Raw genomic sequence first — 15454 nt, 5'->3', positions numbered from 1 at the left:
ATGTGTTCTGGATTAAATCACTTATATAATTATTATCGACCACTTTTCAGATAAACCTGGACCACCTAGAGATCTGGAAGTCAGTGAAATTAGGAAAGATTCTTGTTACCTTACTTGGAAAGAACCACTGGACGATGGTGGTTCTGTTATAACAAATTATGTGGTTGAGAGGAGAGATGTTGCCAGTGCCCAGTGGTCACCTCTGTCAACTACATCAAAGAAAAAGAGTCACCTGGCTAAACATCTTAACGAAGGCAACCAGTATCTTTTCCGAGTAGCTGCTGAGAACCAGTATGGTCGTGGTCCTTTCGTTGAAACACCTAAACCTATCAAGGCTCTGGATCCTCTCTGTAAGTTGCTTTCTGTAGATGCAAAAGTATTGTTTGACTTTCTTCGAGAAAATTTCTCATTCACCATAATTTCTTCTTTTGATAAGATCCCCCAGGACCACCCAAGGACCTACACCATGTAGATGTTGACAAGACTGAAGTCTCTCTTGTTTGGAATAAGCCAGATCGTGATGGTGGTTCTCCAATCACTGGATATTTGGTGGAATATCAAGAAGAGGGCACCCAAGACTGGATTAAGTTCAAGACTGTGCCAAACTTAGAGTGTGTTGTTACTGGACTACAACAAGGAAAGACCTATAGATTCCGTGTAAAAGCTGAAAATATTGTGGGTCTTGGTCTCCCTGACACAACTATCCCAATAGAATGTCAAGAAAAATTAGGTAATTTTTGGATTGGCATTATTATTTTCTTTTTATAATTTTTGCTGTTGTGAAAATCACATTCTAATTTTTTCGTGTGTACTTTTCAGTGCCTCCATCCATAGAGCTGGATGTGAAATTAATTGAAGGACTTGTGGTAAAAGCTGGAACTACTGTCAGATTTCCTGCCATTATAAGAGGTGTACCCATTCCTACTGCAAAGTGGATAACTGACGGGAGTGAAATTAAAACAGATGAACACTACACAGTTGAAACTGACAATTTCTCGTCAGTACTCACCATTAAGAACTGTTTAAGGAGAGACACTGGGGAATATCAAATCACTGTTTCCAATGTAGCTGGCAGCAAAACAGCAGCTGTACATCTTACTGTCCTTGATGTTCCTGGTCCACCAACAGGTCCTATTAATATTCTGGATGTTACTCCTGAACACATGGTTATCTCATGGCTGCCACCTAAAGATGATGGAGGGAGCCCTGTGATAAACTATATTGTTGAAAAGAAAGATACAAAGAAGGACTCGTGGGGTGTTGTCTCTTCAGGAAGCAGTAAGACTAAGTTGAAAATTCCACATCTGCAAAAGGGCTATGAATATGTTTTCCGAGTTAGAGCTGAGAATAAGATAGGTGTTGGTCCTCCCCTTGACTCCATACCTACTGTTGCTAAACACAAATTTAATCCTCCATCTCCTCCTGGTAAACCAGTGGTTACTGACATTACTGAAAATGCTGCCACAGTGTCTTGGACACTGCCAAAATCTGATGGTGGCAGTCCAATCACTGGTTACTATGTGGAACGTCGAGAAATAACTGGCAAATGGGTGAGGGTTAACAAAACACCTATAGCTGATCTGAAGTTTAGAGTGACTGGACTCTATGAGGGAAACACATATGAATTTAGAGTTTTTGCTGAAAATCTTGCAGGGCTAAGCAATCCATCCCCAAGTTCTGACCCAATAAAAGCTTGCCGGCCCATCAAACCACCTGGACCACCTATTAATCCTAAACTGAAGGACAAGACCAGAGAAACAGCTGACTTGGTATGGACAAAGCCTCTCAGTGATGGTGGTAGCCCCATTCTAGGATACGTAGTGGAATGTCAGAAACCAGGCACAACAAAATGGGACAGGATTAATAAAGATGAACTCATTAGACAATGTGCTTTTAGAGTGCCTGGACTAATTGAAGGAAATGAATACAGGTTCCGAATAAAAGCAGCTAATATTGTAGGAGAGGGAGAGCCAAGAGAACTAGCAGAATCTGTGATTGCAAAAGATGTCCTGCATCCTCCAGAAGTAGAACTTGATGTTACTTGTCGTGATGTAATTACTGTTAGAGTGGGTCAGACTATCCGCATTCTTGCTCGAGTCAAAGGCAGACCTGAACCAGACATAACCTGGTCTAAAGAAGGCAAAGTGTTGGTCCGAGAAAAGCGGGTTGACCTAATTCATGATCTACCTCGTGCTGAGTTACAAATTAAAGAAGCTATTAGGGCTGATCATGGCAAGTATATCATTTCAGCTAAGAACAGCAGTGGACATGCTCAAGGTTCAGCCATCGTTAACGTCCTTGATAGACCTGGGCCTTGCCAGAATCTGAAGGTTAGCAATGTAACCAAAGAGAACTGTACAATTTCTTGGGAAAACCCACTAGATAATGGTGGCTCTGAAATAACTAACTTCATAGTAGAATATCGCAAACCAAACCAGAAAGGCTGGTCAATTGTTGCATCAGATGTCACCAAGCGATTAATCAAGGCCAACCTTTTAGCCAACAATGAATACTATTTCCGTGTTTGTGCAGAGAATAAAGTGGGTGTTGGGCCAACCATTGAAACAAAAACTCCAATTCTGGCCATAAACCCTATTGACAGACCTGGTGAGCCTGAAAATCTCCATATTGCAGACAAAGGAAAGACGTTTGTCTACCTAAAGTGGCGGCGGCCTGATTATGATGGTGGCAGTCCAAATTTATCATATCATGTTGAGAGGAGACTGAAGGGCACTGATGACTGGGAAAGAGTACATAAAGGAAGCATTAAAGAAACCCATTACATGGTTGACAAATGTGTTGAAAACCAGATTTATGAGTTCAGAGTACAAACAAAGAATGAAGGTGGAGAAAGTGACTGGGTAAAGACAGAGGAAGTTGTTGTGAAGGAAGACTTACAGAAACCAGTCCTTGATCTGAAATTAAGTGGCGTACTAACTGTGAAAGCAGGAGATACCATTAGACTTGAGGCAGGGGTTAGAGGCAAACCATTTCCAGAAGTTGTCTGGACCAAGGACAGAGATGCTACAGACTTAACAAGATCACCAAGAGTCAAGATTGATACCAGTGCTGATTCATCTAAATTTTCTCTCACTAAAGCAAAGCGAAGTGATGGTGGTAAATATGTAATTACAGCAACCAATACAGCTGGAAGTTTCGTGGCTTATGCAACTGTCAATGTTTTAGATAAGCCTGGCCCTGTAAGAAATCTGAAAATTACAGATGTGTCCAGTGATAGATGTACTATTCGCTGGGACCCACCTGAGGATGATGGTGGCTGTGAAATCCAAAATTATATTCTAGAAAAATGTGAGAGCAAGAGAATGGTTTGGTCTACCTATTCTGCTTCTGTTTTAATACCCAGTGCTACAGTAACACGTCTCATAGAAGGAAATGAATATATTTTCAGAGTCCGTGCAGAAAATAAAATAGGCACTGGGCCTCCAACAGAAAGTAAACCAGTCATTGCAAAAACCAAATTTAATAGACCTGGTCGCCCTGATCCCCCAGAAGTCACTAAAGTAAGCAAAGAAGAAATGACTGTGGTTTGGAATCCACCAGAATATGATGGTGGAAAGTCCATCACAGGATACTATTTGGAGAAGAAGGAAAAACATGCAGTTCGATGGGTCCCTGTTAACAAGAGTGCAATCCCTGAGAGACGTATGAAAGTACAGAATCTCCTCCCGGGGCATGAATATCAGTTCCGTGTCAAGGCAGAAAATGAAATTGGAATTGGAGAACCAAGCTTGCCATCAAGACCTGTGGTGGCAAAAGACCCAATAGGTATGATGTTCTTGTTTATTTTTGATATTATAAAAACTCTTAACCTCAAAGACAGATGTATTAAATAATTTAATTAAATCCATTATATCAAAACTGCATTTAGCCAATATTTTCTCCAAATAGATCTTTTAACAGACACCTAAAACATGCAAAAATGATAGATACAAATTTTACCAAAGAAAATGAATATTCAGTAATTGAGACACTGAATGACCTATCCTAGAATAATTGAGAATTGACTAATAAAATTAAACATTAAAGTCTCATTAGTAGTAAAAAAAAAAAAAAAAAGTCTCATTAGCAGTAGTAGTTAACTTTGTGTAAATTTATTCTTATATAATTTATTTTTTAGAGCCACCTGGTCCACCAACCAATCTCAGAGTGATTGATACAACCAAAAGTTCCATAACTCTTGCATGGGGAAAACCAGTTTATGATGGTGGTGCACCAATAATTGGATATGTTGTGGAAATGAGACCAAAAATTGCAGATGCATCACCTGACGAAGGCTGGAAAAGATGCAATGCTGCAGTACAACTTGTTCGCAAGGAATTTACTGCCACCAGCTTAGATGAAAACCAGGAATATGAATTCAGGGTGTGTGCCCAAAACCAAGTTGGCATTGGGCGCCCTGCTGAACTAAAGGATGCCATTAAACCTAAAGAAATCCTAGGTAAAATCCTATGGTAGCACCTGATTCATTCATGCTTCACTTCTAATGTGATTTCCCACATTCTGAAAAGTTAGAGCTAATGGATTTAATGTCATTTGCAGAACCTCCAGAGATTGATTTGGATGCCAGCATGAGAAAACTGGTCACAGTGAGAGCAGGATGCCCTATTCGACTATTTGCCATAGTGAGAGGGCGACCAGCCCCTAAAGTCACATGGCGAAAAGTGGGTATTGATAATGTGGTCAGGAAAGGACAGGTTGATCTGGTGGACACAATGGCCTTCCTTGTCATCCCCAATTCTACCCGTGATGATTCAGGAAAATATTCCTTGACACTTGTGAACCCGGCAGGAGAAAAAGCTGTGTTTGTGAATGTCAGAGTATTAGGTGGGTTATTTAAAAAATTTCTTCCTCCCCTTTAGAAACACTTTGGTTAATAAGGATATTGAGAATATATGTGTGTATTTGATTTTGTGGTTCTTTACAGATACGCCTGGACCTGTGGCTGATTTAAAAGTTTCAGATGTCACCAAAACATCATGCCATGTTTCTTGGGCTCCTCCTGAAAATGATGGCGGGAGCCAAGTAACACATTATATTGTAGAGAAGCGTGAGGCAGAAAGAAAGACATGGTCGATAGTTACTTCTGAAGTTAAGAAAACAAGTTTCCAAGTTACCAACCTTGTCCCTGGGAGTGAGTATTTCTTCAGAGTAACTGCTGTCAATGAGTATGGCCCTGGTGTTCCAACAGACGTCCCCAAACCAGTGCTTGCTTCAGATCCTCTAAGTAAGTAAGATTGTTTCTTCTCCCATTTAACTCCAGTTCCCCGTTTTACTAAGGTCAATATACCTAAAACATTTCAGTCTATCACTGAATGAGATTTCATTTGTAGAAACGCAAAAGGACAATACAATATCTAATCCATTCACTAAAACTTTTTTAATCCACCTCATTTTGTACTTTTTAACATTCAACACGTTGAATTACAGGTTTTGTGTATTTTGACACCGTAAAACACTAATGTATGTTGACAAAGAGTAGGTTGCCAGGAAAATATTCTAAGTCACTTCATTCTTCCAGGTGAGCCGGATCCCCCAAGGAAACTAGAAGTTACTGAAATGACAAAGAATAGTGCCTCATTAGCCTGGCTGCCTCCACTGCGTGATGGAGGCGCTAAAATTGATGGCTATATTATTAGCTACAGAGAAGAAGAACAGCCTACAGATCGCTGGACAGAGTACTCAGTGGTAAAAGATCTCAGTCTTGTTGTCACTGGCCTAAAGGAAGGAAAGAAATATAAATTTAGAGTAGTGGCCAGAAATGCTGTTGGAGTCAGTTTGCCAAGAGAAGCTGAAGGAGTGTATGAAGCCAAAGAACAACTATGTAAGTAGTCATTATTTCATTTCTATCATGTGGTAAAAGTTTATTAGAATTTTCTTTTGATATGGAGACATTACTCCCTGAGGAAACTAGAGCAGTTCCAGAAATATGTGAAATCCAGTAGAGAACAGTGGTTTTCAAACATTTGGACCCCCACAACAGACAGTAAATAAACTAAATCATGACATAGTACACACATACATAGCTATGATTGAAAGCAAAGTTTCCTGAAATTTATGGGTGCTGTACTCTGATATTTTCTATTCTACTCTATCTTGTTTAAGAAAAAGCACTAGCTATTATACACAAATTAATTTCAACTCACATAAGGGAGGCAACTCACAATTTGAGAAATACCCTTGCACCAACCACAAGAAGAAATTTAACCCTCCCCAAATTAATTTATTTCATTTTACTTTTAGTGCCACCAAAGATCCTTATGCCAGAGCAAGTTACTATCAAAGCTGGGAAGAAACTCCGAATTGAAGCCCATGTGTATGGAAAGCCTCATCCAACGTGTAAATGGAAAAAAGGAGAGGATGAAGTTGTCACATCCAGCCACCTGGCAGTGCATAAAGCAGACAATTCTTCAATTCTGATCATAAAAGATGTTACTAGGAAAGACAGTGGTTACTATAACCTCACTGCAGAGAACAGTTCTGGGACAGACACTCAGAAAATCAAAGTTATAGTCATGGGTAAGGCAAGCATTAGACAAATGGCCATCAAAATGTGAAGATCAAAACCACTTTTCCTATCAAACCTGTGTTCTCATATCCCTTTCTTGCAGATGCCCCTGGGCCCCCTCAGCCTCCGTTTGACATTTCTGACATAGACGCCGATGCTTGCTCCTTGTCATGGCACATTCCTCTGGAGGATGGAGGCAGTAACATCACCAATTACATAGTGGAGAAGTGTGACGTAAGCCGAGGCGATTGGGTCACTGCTCTAGCTTCAGTCACAAAAACTTCCTGCAGAGTTGGAAAGTTGATCCCTGGCCAGGAGTATGTCTTCCGAGTCCGTGCTGAAAATCGATTTGGCATTTCAGAGCCTCTCACATCTCCTAAGATGCTTGCTAAGTTCCCATTTGGTATGTTTCTTTTAGAAAGGAAAAAATAAATTTTCTTTCCAGTCTGTTACTTAAAGCATGAACTGATAACTCTGTCTTCATCTACAGGTGTGCCTAGTGAGCCAAAGAATGCAAGAGTCACCAAAGTCAACAAAGACTGCATATTTGTGGCATGGGATAGACCAGACAGTGATGGAGGGAGCCCTATTACTGGTTACCTGATTGAACGCAAAGAAAGAAACAGTTTGCTCTGGGTAAAAGCTAATGATGCTCTTGTCCGGTCAACTGAATATCCTTGTGCTGGCCTTGTAGAAGGTCTTGAGTATTCATTCAGAATCTATGCTCTAAACAAAGCTGGATCCAGCCCACCCAGCAAACCAACAGAATATGTAACAGCAAGAATGCCAATTGGTAAGTATTCTAGGAGTACATTTAAATCTTAGGTCTCAGAAGATTACTACCTCTCTATCTCTTTCCATGAAAATGTGTTTCTCTTTTGAAGCACACAGCAAGCACTCAAAAATGCAAACTGGTTGGGTGGTTATTAAAATGTGATAATTGTCATCCTGTAGAGCTAGCTGCCTAGCATCCAGGGCAACAATGTGAAATATGGAAGTTTAAAATTGTTTAAAACTGTTTGTCTCTTGGTTTTAGATCCTCCTGGGAAACCTGAAGTTATTGATGTTTCTAAGAGTACTGTATCCCTCATCTGGGCCCGTCCAAAACATGATGGAGGCAGCAAAATTATTGGCTATTTCGTAGAAGCTTGCAAGCTTCCTGGTGATAAGTGGGAACGGTGCAACACTCTAGCTCACCAGATTCCCCAGGAAGAGTACACAGCTACTGGCTTAGAAGAAAATGCTCAATACCAATTTAGAGCGATTGCCAAGACCGCAGTAAACATTAGCCAGCCTTCTGAACCTTCTGATCCAGTGACCATTCTCGCAGAAAATAGTAAGAGTCTTCCAAGTTTTAAAGGCAAAGATGTATGGCCCTCATAGTATTCATTTCCCATAATAAAAAAACCTTCGTCTATGGAAAAAAAAGACAAATAAAATGATAGGTATTTTTATGCAGGCACTAAAATTATGATTACAGAAAATCTTTATAACATGTTAACTTAAGAAGCAAGGATAAAAAACCATGAGAACCATATAATCTCAACTCTATACACACACTGGAAGACCACAAAGACATGCACCAAAATGATAATAGAGGAAGTTTAGGGTGTTGGACTTCTGGAAACCCTTTTTTCTTTTTCTTCATACTTTTAGCATTGTCTTATTTCCTCATTAAACCTATATTTCTTTTATAATAAAAAAAAACTTTGCAAATAATTTTGTAAAATGCTATTCTTGAAAGACAGCACATGAATTTCTCACTTAATATAGCTTTACAAATGTATTAAGTCCTTTTATCTTATTTCTTTCCAGTTCCTCCCAGGATAGATCTGAGTGTGGCTATGAAATCTTTGCTTACTGTGAAAGCTGGAACTAATGTTTGCCTGGATGCTACTGTTTTTGGCAAACCCACACCAACAGTTTCTTGGAAGAAAGAAGGCATGCTGCTAAAACCAGCAGAAGGCATAAAGATGGCCACAAAGCGGAACCTGTATACCCTGGAGCTGTTCTGTGTGAACCGAAAGGACTCCGGAGACTACACCATTACTGCTGAAAATTCCAGTGGTTCCAAATCAGCCACCATTAAGCTTAAAGTGTTAGGTAACTAAAGCACTTCATTAAAAACCAATATTTTACTTTGGTTAATGCAATGTAGATAGAATTACAAGAATATAAGTGAGAAAAGATACACAGCCTAATTATCTTTTCTAATCATACAGTTATTCTCATCAGAAGACTGTAATGATTTAGAGCTTTAAAGAGCATTAGAGATCATACACTCCAGTTACTTAATTTTACCTATGAGGAAACTAAGATTCCGAAAAACTAAGTGACTTCCAAGGTCATGCAGGAAGCGAATAACAATATTAAGACCATAATTGAGGTTTCCAGACATCACTGTATGTTCATTCTCCATTCCACATGTGTTCGTAAGACTTCACTTTTCTTTCTTATTCTTTCAGATAAACCTGGTCCTCCAGCATCTGTTAAAATCAACAAAATGTATTCTGATCGTGCAATGCTTTCCTGGGAACCTCCCCTTGAAGATGGAGGCTCAGAAATCACCAATTATATTATCGACAAACGTGAAACCAGTCGGCCCAATTGGGCACAAGTCTCTGCTACTGTGCCCATCACCAGCTGCAGTGTGGAGAAACTAATAGAGGGCCATGAGTATCAGTTCCGTATCTGTGCTGAAAATAAATATGGAGTGGGTGATCCAATCTTAACTGAACCAGCAATTGCCAAAAACCCATATGGTAGGAATGTTTTCTTTCTTTTTTTTTTATTGTTTTTTAAATGTTATCTTTCAGAATGAGAAACTAACTTTTCAACTAATCCCTGCAGACCCACCTGGACGCTGTGATCCTCCTGTTATTAGCAACATTACCAAAGATCACATGACAGTAAGCTGGAAACCACCAGCAGATGATGGTGGCTCACCCATCACTGGCTATTTGCTTGAAAAACGGGAAACACAGGCTGTTAACTGGACTAAGGTTAACAGAAAACCTGTTATAGAAAGGACAATAAAGGCAACCGGTCTCCAAGAAGGTACCGAATATGAGTTCCGAGTTACAGCTATAAATAAAGCTGGACCAGGCAAACCCAGTGATGCATCTAAAGCTGTTTATGCTCAAGATCCTCTGTGTAAGTTCCCAGTAAAGAGTTCCATATCATGTGCATAATCAGCATGAAACAGCCAAGAATGAGGTTTAAATGAACACTTTCTATTATGATTTACCCTCAGATCCTCCTGGCCCACCAGCTTTCCCTAAAGTATATGATACAACCCGTAGCTCCGTGAGTCTCTCTTGGGGCAAGCCAGCCTATGACGGTGGTAGCCCTATCATCGGTTACCTTGTTGAAGCAAAACGAGCTGACTCTGATCATTGGGTGAGGTGCAATTTACCACAGAAACTACAGAAAACCCGCTTTGAGGTTACTGGTCTGATGGAAAACACAGAATATCAGTTCCGTGTGTATGCTGTTAATAAAATCGGGTACAGTGACCCCAGTGATGTACCGGACAAACATTGCCCTAAGGACATCTTAAGTAAGTATTACCAGGAGAAAGATATAGATATGTTTCATCAGTCATACTGTAGGAGGGAGAATAGAACTAATTTCCTTACGCAGGTTTATTTACGAGTTTTGAGTTGGTAAGTCCAGGAGTACATTTTAGGGGAACTGGCTTGGTACTTTATGGTACTGTTTAAAAAGCCAAATGGAATGCAAGGTGATTTGTGGTTATGAAAAGCTTTTTAAACATACAGGAGAACTTCATAATTTCAAAAAAATATGGAATGCAGGAATTTTACTCTGAGAATAATGAGACTTTTTAATTGAGCTATTTATCATTTCTATGGTTTAATTCCTCTGCCAACACACAGCCTCTGTAAGTATGCAACTGAAAGGCTCTCCATCTTCTCATTTCTTCTATTCTCTTACTCTCCATAACCACCTTTTCCCCTTTATTTTGAATTATTTGGTATTATTTCTCACTCCTCATGTACTTTTCTTCCTACAATGAAATAAGAGAACCAGAGTATATAGCAAAGTTACCTTCACTAAATATGGAAAAGAAAAACAATAATGAAATAGAGCTAAGAATCAATCACATTCTTTGTTTTAATGTATGTAGAGTTTGAGAGTATTTCAGGTTCATGACAAAAGGGTACAGATCCTCCAGGGGAAACTTGGCTGAGTTTAAAGGATGCTGGAAAATAAAAAGATCTATAATCGGTACGGAATGTGGAATTCATTACCGACAAAACTTTTGAGGACAGTATTAACAATTTTTTAAAGAACAAGAGATAAGTTATAGAAAGGAAGACATATCTTAAGAGTGGTAAGGCCAGTCCTTGGAAATACATTTGACCATTAAATTTTGATCTTAACACTCTTCACCCCAAAATGAAACAGTTCCACCAGAAGGAGAACTTGATGCTGATTTGCGGAAAACACTCATATTACGTGCTGGAGTAACCATGAGACTGTATGTGCCAGTAAAAGGACGTCCGCCTCCAAAGATTACTTGGTCTAAACCAAATGTCAATCTAAGAGAAAGGATTGGACTGGACATAAAGTCAACTGACTTTGACACTTTCTTGCGCTGTGAAAATGTGAATAAATATGATGCAGGAAAATATATCTTGACCCTGGAGAACACCTGTGGTAAAAAGGAATACACCATTGTGGTGAAAGTGCTTGGTAAGTCTATTTGATAAAAGAATCACATTTTAAAACTTTAGTCTATTATTTCTTACATGTCTATTTCTCATATATATGCTATTTTATCCAGATACTCCTGGGCCACCCGTCAATGTTACTGTTAAGGAGATATCCAAAGATTCTGCCTATGTCACCTGGGATCCTCCCATCATTGATGGTGGAAGCCCCATCATAAACTATGTGGTAGAAAAACGTGATGCAGAGAGGAAGTCCTGGTCTACAGTCACAACTGAGTGCTCAAAAACAAGCTTCAGAGTATCAAAACTGGAGGAAGGAAAATCCTACTTCTTCAGGGTGTTTGCTGAAAATGAGTATGGCATTGGTGATCCTGGTGAAACACGTGATGCTGTCAAAGCTTCTGGTAAGGAAATGAGCTACTACCCCATAATTTTGAATGCTATCTTACCTTGGTCAGCTTGGACTTAGATTTCTCATTTCACCTTTGATTTAGAAACTCCTGGACCCGTTGTAGACTTAAAAGTGCTGTCTGTAACTAAGTCATCTGGTAGCATAGGCTGGAAAAAGCCTCACAGTGATGGTGGAAGTCGAATTACTGGCTATGTAGTCGATTTCCTAACTGAAGAAAATAAGTGGCAACGAGTTGTGAAATCATCGAGTTTACAGTACTCCACAAAAGATTTGATTGAAGGGAAAGAATATACCTTCAGAGTGAGTGCTGAAAATGAAAATGGAGAAGGAACCCCAAGTGAAATCACTTTTGTGGCAAGGGATGATGTTGGTAAGACTTTACCCACGCATGTTCAGTTTCCCTTTATTTTCATCAAAAGTGTACTCTTTGAGCCCTATTCACTGGCTTACATAAAAGTTCTTTAAAAACTATAATGGAGCCTGGCTTTGGCACCATTGGATTGGCAACACTTTCCTGACCAAAAAGGGGAAAATAAATAAAATAAGGTATCAATGGCCAAGAGAGTTCAAATAGAGTCCAGAAGCTATTCTAGAGGCTACTCTTAAGCAAACTTCAGCTAGATATTGCTAATTGCCATAGTTTGCCAAACCCCAACCAATATCATTCCCTATAACCCGAAAGACATCTGGAGCTCTAACTGGGATTCTGAAAAAGTTTCATGCACTAAGTTTACTTTCCAGAAACCTATAACCTCCAGATGGTCCCTAGGCCAGAAAAGCCTTGAAACCCAGAGGGGCCAGCCTCTCCAAAAACATCAACTATTCCATCCCCCATCCTATATTGTCAACACCCCTTTTGAACATTAAAAAAAAAAAAAATTAGAATGGGCATAGCCCAAATATCCTTAAAGACTGGAGAAGAATCAAAGGAGACAGAGGAGTTATAGCAGAGAAGATAGGATTTAACAAATGAGTGTAACTCCTGAACCATTATATTGATATATCTTTTAGTCTCCTGTCTCTTGTAGCAGGTAGAAGAAAACATCTAAGTTATGGAATTGTAACTCATACCAAACTTTGGAATCTTTTCTACAACTAATTATTAAAATGTACTTTGAAATTTATTGCTTTTTTGTATATATATTATATATTGCAATAAAAAAAAGAAGTTAAAAAGAATTATAATGGTCTGAAAAAATCAATTGCCTAGTCTTAAAAAAACAAAAGAACAATAATTTACTTCTTGTGTTTTACAGTGGCTCCAGATCTTGACTTAAAGGATCTACCTGACTTGTGCTACTTGGCTAAAGAAAACAGCAACTTCCGTCTTAAGATCCCCATAAAAGGCAAACCAGTTCCATCAGTATCCTGGAAGAAAGAGGAAGTTCCTCTAGCCACTGACACAAGAGTCAGTGTTGAATCATCAGCAGTTAACACAACACTTGTGGTATATGACTGCCAAAAATCCGATGCTGGAAAATACACAATAACGCTTAAGAACGTTGCTGGCACTAAGGAGGGAACTCTCTCTATAAAAGTTGTTGGCAAGCCTGGCATCCCCACTGGACCAATCAAATTTGATGAAGTCACAGCAGAGGCAATGACTTTAAAGTGGGGTCCTCCAAAGGATGATGGAGGTTCTGAAATCACCAACTACATCCTAGAGAAGAGAGATTCTGTAAACAACAAATGGGTGACATGTGCTTCAGCTGTCCAGAAAACAACCTTTAGGGTAACCAGACTTCACGAGGGTGTGGAATATACCTTCAGGGTTAGTGCCGAAAATAAATATGGTGTAGGAGAGGGCTTGAAATCAGAGCCAATCGTTGCCAAACATCCATTTGGTAAGTATCTCAAAGTCAGAAAACATAAAGTAAAATCTGGTTTTGAGGAACTTCTTTGTTTAAATCTTGCATTATTTACTTTTTCCTAGATGTGCCTGATGCTCCCCCACCTCCCAATATTGTGGATGTCAGACATGATTCGGTGTCTCTAACTTGGACTGACCCCAAGAAAACTGGTGGCTCTCCAATTACAGGTATTTAGTTTGACCTTATTCTACAGCTTGTACACGAATGTTTCTTTCAACTCTTTCTCCCTAAAATCAGGTTGAATGTGTGCAATGCATGCTCCTTATCTGTTGTACTGTCCGTTTGAAAAGCAGTAATATATTGTCTTTTCAGTACATACATGGCTGTTTAATTTCAGTGAAAACATCCTAGAGTAATAATTAACAAGGAAAAGCTTTCTTAGTGATATATCTATTTTTATAAGTTAAAATTTTTAACTGAAAGTACAATAAAAATGCATATTCCAAGAGGAGAAAAAAAAACAGCCTTACACCTGGGTAATAAAAGTTCAGATACTAGCAAGAACAAGGATATGTTTCATATATGCATATGTAAATTACTTGTGTGAAAATATTTATATACTTAAAAACCAGAGTACATTTATATTATCAGAATTTGATACATACAACATTGGGTCTTTTGTAGGATATCATATTGAGTTCAAGGAAAGAAACAGCCTTTTGTGGAAGAGAGCTAACAAGACTCCTATTAGAATGAAAGATTTCAAAGTGACAGGATTAACTGAAGGTCTTGAATATGAATTCAGAGTTATGGCAATCAATTTAGCAGGAGTAGGCAAGCCAAGCTTGCCATCGGAGCCGGTTGTCGCACTTGATCCAATTGGTGAGTCATTATATGAAGAAAAAATCAGGTATATGGTCTGCTTAAGGAAAGCATTGGTATTTGTTTAACTGGTTGTGTTTTCATGAATAGATCCTCCTGGAAAACCTGAGGTTATTAATGTAACGAGGAATTCAGTGACACTCATTTGGACTGAACCCAAATATGATGGTGGTCATAAGCTGACTGGATATATAGTGGAAAAGCGGGATCTACCCTCGAAGTCTTGGATGAAAGCAAACCATGTTAATGTCCCAGACTGTGCCTTTACTGTAACTGACCTTGTTGAGGGTGGAAAATATGAATTCAGAATCAGAGCAAAGAATACAGCAGGTGCTATCAGTGCTCCATCAGAAAGTACAGAAACCATTATTTGCAAGGATGAGTATGGTAGGTCTGTTTTATTTTTATGCACATTAAAAAAAAGCAAATCAGGCCTCCTTCCTTTTCCTTTTCTAATAAAAATTTTTTTTTTCTTTGCAGAGGCACCAACCATTGTCCTTGATCCCACAATAAAAGATGGGTTAACAGTTAAAGCAGGGGATACCATTGTTCTGAGTGCCATTAGCATTCTTGGTAAACCACTTCCAAAATCAAGTTGGTCTAGGGCAGGAAAAGACATTAGACCATCAGATATCATTCAGATAACTTCCACCCCAACATCTTCCATGCTTGGTGTCAAATATGCCACTAGAAAAGATGCTGGTGAATACACCATCACTGCCACCAATCCTTTTGGCACAAAGGAGGAACATGTAAAGGTAACCGTCCTCGATGTTCCTGGTCCCCCAGGCCCTATTGAAGTCAGTAATGTTTCTGCTGAAAAGGCAACACTTACATGGACACCCCCACTGGAAGATGGTGGCTCACCAATTAAGTCCTATGTTCTTGAAAAGAGAGAAACCAGCCGACTTTTGTGGACAGTAGTTTCTGAAGATATTCAGTCTTGCAGGCATGTTGCTACCAAACTTATCCAAGGAAATGAGTACCTCTTCCGGGTCTCGGCTGTAAACCAGTATGGCAAGGGAGAACCTGTACAGTCTGAACCTGTTAAAATGGTGGACAGATTTGGTACGTAAAGCATGTAGAGTTACTGATATGTAAACATTTAGAGCAGAGTTCAGGAAATCAT

The 15454-nt window shown here is 39.2% G+C and overlaps 1 protein-coding gene across 2 annotated transcripts in view; it reads left to right on the top strand.

Annotated features, from left to right (window-relative positions):
• The window catches only part of TTN (titin), a 279196-nt gene that overhangs the window by 213702 nt on the left and 50040 nt on the right, over window positions 1–15454 (top strand). For both annotated transcript variants that reach the window (XM_077154303.1, XM_077154302.1), the window contains 23 exons: window positions 51–350; window positions 437–730; window positions 820–3786; window positions 4139–4459; window positions 4561–4845; window positions 4946–5245; window positions 5540–5842; window positions 6262–6537; window positions 6630–6929; window positions 7017–7319; window positions 7563–7862; window positions 8342–8629; window positions 8992–9288; window positions 9377–9679; window positions 9780–10085; window positions 10955–11242; window positions 11334–11624; window positions 11715–12002; window positions 12889–13476; window positions 13566–13670; window positions 14128–14325; window positions 14416–14712; window positions 14806–15393. In XM_077154303.1, coding sequence (XP_077010418.1) covers window positions 51–350; window positions 437–730; window positions 820–3786; window positions 4139–4459; window positions 4561–4845; window positions 4946–5245; window positions 5540–5842; window positions 6262–6537; window positions 6630–6929; window positions 7017–7319; window positions 7563–7862; window positions 8342–8629; window positions 8992–9288; window positions 9377–9679; window positions 9780–10085; window positions 10955–11242; window positions 11334–11624; window positions 11715–12002; window positions 12889–13476; window positions 13566–13670; window positions 14128–14325; window positions 14416–14712; window positions 14806–15393 — 9786 coding nt within the window. The remainder of the gene's footprint in view (window positions 1–50; window positions 351–436; window positions 731–819; window positions 3787–4138; window positions 4460–4560; window positions 4846–4945; window positions 5246–5539; window positions 5843–6261; window positions 6538–6629; window positions 6930–7016; window positions 7320–7562; window positions 7863–8341; window positions 8630–8991; window positions 9289–9376; window positions 9680–9779; window positions 10086–10954; window positions 11243–11333; window positions 11625–11714; window positions 12003–12888; window positions 13477–13565; window positions 13671–14127; window positions 14326–14415; window positions 14713–14805; window positions 15394–15454) is intronic.

The sequence above is a fragment of the Tamandua tetradactyla genome, chromosome 3 (genome assembly GCF_023851605.1).
Source record: "Tamandua tetradactyla isolate mTamTet1 chromosome 3, mTamTet1.pri, whole genome shotgun sequence".
Classification (NCBI taxonomy): Eukaryota; Metazoa; Chordata; class Mammalia; order Pilosa; family Myrmecophagidae; genus Tamandua; species Tamandua tetradactyla.
This window is presented reverse-complemented; position numbering and strand designations above follow the sequence as displayed.